At 44.7% G+C, this 9,514-nt stretch overlaps 1 protein-coding gene across 2 annotated transcripts in view; it reads left to right on the top strand.

The window, feature by feature from the left end:
• The first annotated feature begins 9,161 nt into the window (after positions 1-9,161).
• The window catches only part of EPB41L4A (erythrocyte membrane protein band 4.1 like 4A), a 102,550-nt gene continuing 102,197 nt past the window's right edge, over positions 9,162-9,514 (top strand). For both annotated transcript variants that reach the window (XM_066613999.1, XM_066613998.1), the window contains exon 1: positions 9,162-9,260. In XM_066613999.1, coding sequence (XP_066470096.1) covers positions 9,162-9,260 — 99 coding nt within the window. The remainder of the gene's footprint in view (positions 9,261-9,514) is intronic.

Below are 9,514 nucleotides of genomic sequence, written 5' to 3'. Positions count from 1 at the left end.
ACTGGGCAGTGATGGTCTTGCCAATGGGTCTTCTTGGACCTGTGCCACTCTTCTATGAAATCTTTACAGCACTGGAAGTTCCATTACAACCTGATTGACCAAACACAATCTTTCACTTACTGTAAAATCATCTCCGGATTACAGCAACAACAAAAACTGTGAATATGGAAATGTAAATGGATTTTCCTGCAGCCAACATAGAAATCTGACTGCAGCAGATCACCATGTTACCCCAAAGTTATATGTTTTCCATGTCACAAAATCAGCTAGGGACGTATTTGTGCTGGAGCAATCCTGAGGCCATAAGTACTATCACTGTACAAATAGATTCTTGTTTCTTGTTTTCTGTTAGTTAATTAATAACCACTCAGAAACCCAAACCTCTCCTTCTGCTAATTCTGCATGGCTCTTGACATGCCATCAGAAGCAAACACACAGCCTAGCTGGCTAGGCATATAGAAAAGTAAATACAATGCTAATTCTTGGCAGACGACTTTAATGGTGTGCTATGTAGAGCTTCCAAAAGCATTCCATAATGACCTCAGAGACTGCATAGGTGTAAAGTACTTTTGCTTCCTGCTTCATGTCCTGCTGGTCACTTGGGGGCCATATTGCAATACAAAATGGACTATGCATCAGTTATTGCCAAGTCATCAAAGTAATTAATGGGAGTGTTGTGCAACACCCACTAAAATCCTGGGTGAGAAATTTGCACAAACCTGACTCCTCAAAAATAGAATGGTGGGCAGGAGGTCTGGTATAGAGCATGGGTGTCCAAACTTTTTGGAAGGAGGGCCACATCATCTCTCTGACGCTGTATCGGGGCCCAGAGAAAAAAAAGAATTAATTTACATTTCAAATTTGAAAAAATTTACATAAATGAATATATTAGAGATGGAACTTATATGAATGAATGAAGGTCTTGCAATAGCTCAAGGCCTATAAAAGGCCTTGCACAAAGCAAGGCTGGCCTTTCCTTTGCTGCCGCTACTGCATCACAGACATGAAATAACAAGCAGTGGAGGGAGCCCTCATCCCACAGCTCATGTGAGAGGTCAAACAGTTGGCTGTCACACTGAGAGCAATTGCATCAAACCAGCACAGGCTCCAGCAAGTGTCTGGAGGGCCAGAGGCCTATTGGAGACTGGGGGCTCCCTGCGGGCCAGATTGGGAGTCCTCAAGGGCCGCAAGTGGCCCCAGGGTGAGGGTTTGGGCACCCCTGGTCTAGAGGGTAGAGCCTTCGTTAGCCCAAAGATAACATCTGAAGGTTGCCAGTTCGAGGTCACCAGCAGCTCCGTGAATGGCGAGACCATGAAGCAGCTGACAAACTGAGCTGAGTTATTCCATCTGCTCTTTGGTGTGAGCAAAGAAGCGTCTTGGCTGCCCTTCAAGTGAGAGATGAAGAAGCTGCTTGTCAGCCAGTGTGGGAGGCAACTGGTGGTCAGAAGTGATACCAGATCGTGAAAGATCTATCTGAAATATTTTGTGGTTCTTGAAAGATAGAACCTTTCTGTTATTGTAAAAATCCCCTTGGGTGTTTAGATATAACCTGCCTATGTGAACTGCCTTGAATAAAGTCAGAGGAGTAATCTGATGACTAGAAAGGCGTTATATACATACCAGTATTATTATTATTATTATTACTCCAAAATATTTTTCCATTTTTAACCTATCTTTACTTATTATAACTTGTCAGTCAGCAAAAGGCAAATTTTTATAGAAGAAAAAAATGAAATAAAACATGGCATCATTCATAATTTTTTGCTCCTATATTTAGGATTTCAATAATAACAGCATTTCAACACACACATACAGCACTATAATATAAACTTACATCCCACTAACAGTGTGGTACCTGGATGTGTATATATTAAAAAGTCATAAAAAATGAAATGGCATTTTAGTTATGTGCTTTTGGCAAGAAAATAACCTACTAAAAATGTTACTCTGTTCATAAACTGCGCACACAGCACAACATAAAGTATTCATTGCTATATTTTGCCTGCAGCTAAAGTTTAGTATATAGATATTTAACAACACATAGAAGTGACGGGTCAAACTGGCATTTGGACAAATATGTGAAAATGACAAATAATGAGAATGCATTTCACTGTATGAATCATATCTGAAGGATTTGCAAAACATTATTATTGACAGTTTAAATCATGTTTAGTAATCTTCAATATAAATCTGCAGTGCTCCCCATATGGAAATTAATCCACTGTGATTTGCTGTTTGCTAATATCTACAGATATTCAAACACTTATCTTGTATACAGTATGTATTAGTAGGAATACAACTGGATTTTGATGCTTTAAAAAAAGTATGCAGTGGGAAATCCATTTTTTTTACAAAGTTTAATAGCTGTCAATATACAACTTTGTATTAATTGTTCTGATTTAAAACACAACATAACTGAGAGATTGGTAGGAGACGAGTTGGAAATTGGGGTTGTGATGATGTCATTGGGCAAGGCTAGAGCGGTAGCTTTTTGCTTATATCATGGGCAGGAGCTCCCACAATCCCCAGGGATAAATACCATACAAACAAGACACCAATGCAGCTTCCGCTAAGGTTTTTGGCACTAATCCAAACTGTGGAATCAGTACACACTAGCAACCAATTCAGCTAAACAACTCCATAAAAATGCATTTAATCTCTACCAGTGGCATCACTATGGTTCGTGTTACCTGTTGCGGGAGGCCAGCCGTCACTCCCCCAGATGGACCTTAAATAATTGCCTTTATACTGCTCATTTCAACGCTGCTGGCCTTACTGTTTTACTATTTATTTTATTATTGCATTTTATGGTTTTTAAGTGCTGTTAGCTGCCTTGGGTGCCCTTTGGGGAGAAAAGTGGATTACAAGTCCAATAAATAAATAAATGAATAAATGGACCTCCTCCCATGCAGAGGGAAGGGCAATGCCCTGGGCAGTGGGCATGGTGATGTACCATTGCAACACCCCACTGGCTTTTTGGCTGTTATGTTTGGTAGAATAGAGATATTTCAATGTGGTTTGTTTCATTGCATTCTGCATGAAATTACGCAGTGAATGATGTATAATATGATGGTATTATTCAAAAGTACCAAGACTTAAAAATTTTGGCCAGTAATGGTGTCACCACCCTGTGCAAGTAGCCCGGTGTGGCCTGCACCCCCCACACCCCCTAGCGACGCCACTGATTTCTACACTCTGAAGACTGTAGATAGACACCCAAGCAGCAATTAGCATTTTCTATTTCTGTATCAAAGCTACTGATATTACTGTATCAAAGCTACTGATTTTGATTCAGCAAATGAAACATGGTTTGAATCAGATGCTCCAAATGATAATAAACCAACCATCTTTATTGACTCTGTACTATGGTGGTTGTGTTATGGTTTCTGCCTTTTCCCACATTTGCGCTACTTTAAAACTTTCAGCTAGTCTTCCTTGTGCTAGATTGACACAGGCACCTTTAAAATAGAATTCTTTTGCCCTTGTCAAAGCATTTAAATACCTAGGAGACCAATTCTGTGAACCTGTGCTCTGTTTTTGGATCAGATTCATCAATTGCAGCCATTCAACACTATAGTTCTTGACATCCTACTAACTAGCGCATTGGACAGACTCAGCCATTGATGCAGCAACTTCTACTAACATAGCAATGTTGGTGATTAGGTAACCTTTTCCCCTGACATGGCAGAAGTGTACTAGTAAAAACAACTGCTCAGCACTTCCAGTATGGAATAAGGTAGGGCTGGCAAGAAGCAAGGACAGGTCCCCCCAACAATAGAATGAAATATTGACTTCAAAAAATACTTTAATCTCTGAATGTGTGACCAGTTTTTATGATCCAGTATTCTAACAACTTAGTGTATATTATGGATATAATTTAAATAGAAGTTTCATCCAAAGATGTTACAGACTGATTGTGGATTGTGTCTTCAGGTAGATGCAAGTACTTACATTCCTTTTGGCACATTCAGATAATGAGGTTCATTGTAAAGCCAGGGTGCTGAAGCAATGCACGTTCTCTCTCCCATTTCCTTTTCTGCTTGGGGGTGAGGTGGGGCAACAAGTGTAGTGGCCTGTTAGGTAATATCTGCATAGACACTCCCATCCAAAAATGCAAATATCTTAGAGCAGCTGCATAAAGCAGTATTGTATGTAGACAGCTGTTGGCATGCTATTGCAGAGCAGCACAGTTCTGTATATATGCTCCATTAGTCTTGTGTGGGCCAAACCCCTAGATGCCTATTAACTACATCAGTGGTTCTCACACATTTAGTACTTGGACCCACTTTTTATCTGTCAGAATCTGTTAGGACCCACCGGAACTGATGTCATGACCGGAAGAAATGTCATCAAGCAGGAAAATTTTTAACACTCTTAGGCTGCAATCCTTCCCACACTTACCTAGGAGTAAGTCCCATTTACTGTCATTGTTAAAATAATATACATAGTACCTTGTTAAAAGTATAGGTCTATAACATTTCCCCAAATGCAGTCACATACCATGGTAGCATCAAATCTAATATATTAAAAATAAAATATTGAAATGAATAGGGACCCACCTGAAACTGGCTTGTGACCCACCTAGTGGGTCCCAACCCACAGTTTGAGAAACAGTGAACTCCATAGTTGGGCTCATGGAACTGTAAGGTGGGTATTTTTGTTCTATGGCTTCTAAAGGATGGAATCTCTATTCAGCCTGTTAAAATAGGTAGTTGCATTAAGCATATTCTTTGCAGGTGCATTTTTTTTCTTTGTCAAATAGCATGTGTAGGGGCTGGGAAATCCAGTCTGGACCTGTGGTGGGGGGAGGGGTGGCTTTAACTCCTTTGTCCCTGCTGTAGTTCTGATCTGGGCCTCCTATAGCTGTTATTTGATCAGGGATTAAAAAGCCACTGGTGCCAATGGGAGTTTTTCCTCCTGGTCCAACAGAAGTTACAGGGGGCCCAATCCACACTGGGGCCATGATAAGGGAAAGGGTAAAATCTCCTCCCCTTTCTATGGACCTGATCTGTACTGGTGGTCCTATATATGCTACTTGAGAAAGAAAATGTTACTCTAAGTAAAATGGATTTCCATTTGCAAAGGCGAATAAGGGCCCAATCCTAAACTCACCCAGTTTATGGCACCTGGTGAGTAGGGAGTGCTGGCGCTGGGCCCACACCAGTCAGGCGCCGGACCCAGCACCAGCAAGAGGAGGATGTGCCGCTGCTGGGGGGGGGGGGTGAGGCTGTTGGGTGGCATTGTGGCCTCTTGGGAGCAGGGGAGGAATGGGGGCTGGAGGGGGTGGGACCTGCAGAGCTCTGCTCTGCTGGATCCTGAACTCTGCATTGGGCCAAAAGGCCCAACACATAATCCCTCAAGTCTGCACTGGCAAAATAGCTGGCACAGACCTGAGAAGCCCCATTGGGGGGCTTGGGGCTTTCCCTGGAGGAAGGGGATGAAATTCCCCATCCCCTAAGGAGAATCCCGCAGGCTTCCTGGTGTCTGCTGGATACAGCCATAGCTGCTTTAGTGTTGCTGCTCCAATGCATGCCAGGAAGCTTAGGACTGGGCTGTAAGGTACTTTCCTCACTAAATCTCTGTCATGGGCTGACTCTGAGAACAATTTTTATGACCATCAAAACGACTTCTTCCACAAGAGCAGTGATAATGAACAGCTCCACATGCTACCTTTTCCAGTGAAGTGATCTTTCCTGCCAATTTTCTTCATGACTTAACACCTGTGAAAATGTAATCTATGAGCGTGTCATAAATACAGTTGACTATGACTACAACATGTACAGGTTGAACCTCATTATTTGTGAGGGTTCTGTTCCAAGCACTCACATGAATGGCAAAAAACACACTATAGCAAATCAATTTAAAAAACAAAGTTTCTTTGCTCCAGTGATTTAAAAACAGCCTTGCTGATCTTTCTGATGTAAGATAAGAGTCATTAAGAAGACAATCCATCAATCAGTCCTCCTCCAAGAGCTTAGAAAGGTGATTCACTCAGTCCCTCCCTTCACCAATGCAAAGTGATTACCTTCCTTTCATGTGCTCAGGGGGAAGGGAGGGGTCGCCTGAAGAGAGAAAGATTGATGGATTGTCAGCCAACTGCCCTCTCTCTCTCTCTCTCTCTCTCTCTCTCTCTCACATTAAGGAGGCTATTGTTAAAGGACTGTTCAGTTTTTCAAACTGATTTTAAAGGGATGCATTTTTCCCCTTCTCCAGGGATCAGCACATTCCTTCTCATTTGCAGGGGCCATTCCTGTTGAGACAAATCCGTGTATAAAAAATCCATGTAAAACAAGGCTGGACCTGTATTTCTATAACCTACAAAAGCCATCTTTATGTGGTGGATATGGGTACCTTGAAAAGGACTACATTAAGCATTACTCTTTTAATAAATACATTATTACAATTTAAGGACCAAATCTTATTCAGCTTTCCAGCTCTGATGCAGCTGTACCAACAGGGCATGCGCTGCATCCTGTGCTGGGGGGCAGTCATGGAGGCCTCCTTAAGGTAAGGGAATATTTGTTCAGGGAGCTGTATAGGTGCTGGAAAGAACAGGATTTGGGCCCTAGGATTTTTATATTCCACTGGTCCAGTTCCTATTGGAAGGAGCCCAATTTTTTCTCCTACTTATTAGAAGTAGTCCTATTCTTAAGGAGTGCAACTTAAAGAAAAAAGAGATATGGGGAATTTAAAAAGGGAAAAATGTAAAAAATTATCTTAAACATAATGAAGAGTACAGTACTCTCTTTTAAAACAAAATACATGTACCTATGTTCCTTCCATCCTTATTGGTGCTGTTTAAATTATAAGGTTAACACATCTGTAATCTCTAGTAAACTCAGTGGTAATGAGACTGTGGTGGACCACCATCAGTGTGAAATGGCAGACTATAAAACATCAAAAAGACTATGTATTTTTTTCTCTCAAAGTACATAGGAGAATGAAATCTGTAAAAATGAATAGCTCCGGGCTGATGCATGTGTGCAACTGCACATTCAATCTATAGGAGGCACTGTACCCTAAAAGAACTTTGCATTCTGCAATCTGCCTTAACACAGGAAGCTCCCCTCAGTTATGTGCTGCCCAGATTGTGAAGTTGCTGTTCTTTAAATATAAGTTTTAGCACCTTCAAGGAAATCACAAAGCTGAAAATTAAGAGCACAACCCAGCATAAAACTAGACATTCAGAGCTCTTACTGGTTTCAGCTGGAAAAGTGAAGTATGCACTGCATAAGAACTTAAAAAATAGTCTAGGCCCTTCTAGTCCAGCTTCCTGTATCTCACAGTGGCCCAACAAATGGGTGGTCCACCACTGGGTAACACTGGCATGGAAATCAAGTGCACCTCAGAAAATTTAAGCACAAACATGCTGAGGGAAGCATGCAGAGGAAAAGTTTCCAGAAGACTCACAGCCTAATCCGATGCATAAATACTCAGAAATAAGTCTCCCTGAGTTCAATGGGCCTTACTCCCAGGTAAGTGTGTATGGGATTGCAGCCTGCAATCTGATGCAACTAGCAAATGATACAGGCTGCAATCCTATCCACGCTTTCCTGAGAGTAAGCTCCATTGATTATCATGGGACTTGCTTCCGAGTAGACGGGCCTAGGATTGGGTTCTAATCCGGCGGACACTTTGGATGGGCTGGATTCCTGGCATTTTCCGCCCAGAAGAGTGGCTGCGCCCCCAGCTCCCCGCACCAGAGTCCAGTGCCCGGGAATCGTCCAGCAGGGGTCACTGCCGCCTAGCGCAGCTGCGCCGCTTCCCCGAGCAGCGCGGCCAGGGCAGGCGAAGGTGAAAGGTTGGCAGGAGCAGGAGGAGCAGGGAAGCGACGCTGGCTGGGCAGACCTGGGCAAGAAGGACCAGGTGGAGGTGCCCAGCCGCGACGCCTGGGGCGGGGCGGCTCGGCTGCCACCTTCCTGCCCGAGAGCAGCGCGCGGAGGTTGCTGCAGCAGCTGTCAGCGCCGAAGGAGCTGCGCCTCGGCCATGCCAGCCAAGGAGCAGCGGGGAGCGGAGCAGCGAGAGGGAGGCGGCGGCGCTCGCCCTGCGGCCGCCTAGCACCTCGTGGGCGCTCACAAGCCGGGAGGCGCCGGTGCAGGTGGTGCTCGCCAAGCGCTCCAGCTCTCCAGGGGGAACTTTGGAGGGCGGAGTTGGGCGTGAAGGGAAACCCCTGGATTCCTGGCGGTCCCCTCGGCGGGGAGCGGCAGCCAGAGCCTCTCCCCCCCCCCGAGCTTTCGGCTCCAGTGGGCGGGGAGGAGGGGGAGGAAGGCAGACAGACAGACACGCTGCCTCACCAGAAAGCGCAAGCGGTTCCTTGCGCAGCGCTCCGGCGTGGTGAGGGCTTCGCCTGCGCCGCGCGCCCTGGCTGGCTTCGCCTGCTGCAGGTAGGCTCTGGTGGGGGCGACTGGTGCTTCCTTCCTCTGACACAAAAGAGCAGCCCTGGGAAGGGGGGCCACGTGGAACGTGAGTAATCATTAATCCGGAGAGAACAAGGGCTCGCTTGGGTGAGCCACACTGAGGGCACCTCAGGGGGAGAAGGAGCACCGGCTCCTGGGTTTGGAAGGGCAGTGGCTGGAGGCTGCTTCACTCCTAGGCCTCAAGGGATGTGATGTTTCTCTGGGTGTTGTAAGGACTTGGTGCTGCCTGCTTCCAGTGAGCAGTCTAAGCACTAATCACCACACCAACCCTGCCACTACACTCAGTGGTTTTTCACGTGGCTGGATAGTGGAGACAAAGAGACCTAAGGAGCCAGAAGGTGCTTGAACTGCAGTTGGGATGTAGGAACTTACCTGTAAAAACTTTAATATCCATGACTATTGCTACTGCATGGCAACCAATGTATTTTTTCCCCCCTTCAACCACAGGGCGGCATGAAAAAACTTCCACTTTTTCTACGTGATGACTAAAGAGGATTGTTTTTGTAGCCTTTAGCGAAAAGGATTTTGCTCACCCACCCGATCAGCAGTGGAGTCTCAACTTCAGAAGAGCAAAGGATCACCTGCTGCCTTCTTTTCTTCCATATGGATTGCTGAGCCAAATAATTTTTCCTGTGCAACTGAGTTTTAACACTCTGCTTACCCCCCCCCCCAATATTCCTGGGCTTGGAGGTGCCTTCATCTCGTATTCCAGTTTGTCTTCAGACATCAAAGCATTGATCAGCCATGGGTTGTTTCTGTGCTGTCCCAGAGGAATTTTATTGTGAAGTTCTGCTTCTGGATGAAACCAAATTGACCCTCACCACCCAGCAGCAGGGCATAAAGGTAGGTGCAGACTGTTATGTTTTCAGTGGGGTTACCCAGGCACTTGTCAATCCTGCTTGAAATGTTTTGTCTGGAGTTGAGCAAATCTGCCTAGAAACCCGCAGTTCAGATTGAATGCTTATCAAAACAGACTTGCTTCTACCAGGAAATGGGCATGTCAAGTGGCATTTAATTTTGCATCACATTTCATTACCAGAGCAGAAGTTGAAATAGTAAAAAGTCGCAAATAAAAACTTAGTATCTAGGTTGCAGAA

This window comes from Tiliqua scincoides, chromosome 2 (assembly GCF_035046505.1).
Source record: "Tiliqua scincoides isolate rTilSci1 chromosome 2, rTilSci1.hap2, whole genome shotgun sequence".
In the NCBI taxonomy this organism is placed as follows: Eukaryota; Metazoa; Chordata; class Lepidosauria; order Squamata; family Scincidae; genus Tiliqua; species Tiliqua scincoides.
This window is presented reverse-complemented; position numbering and strand designations above follow the sequence as displayed.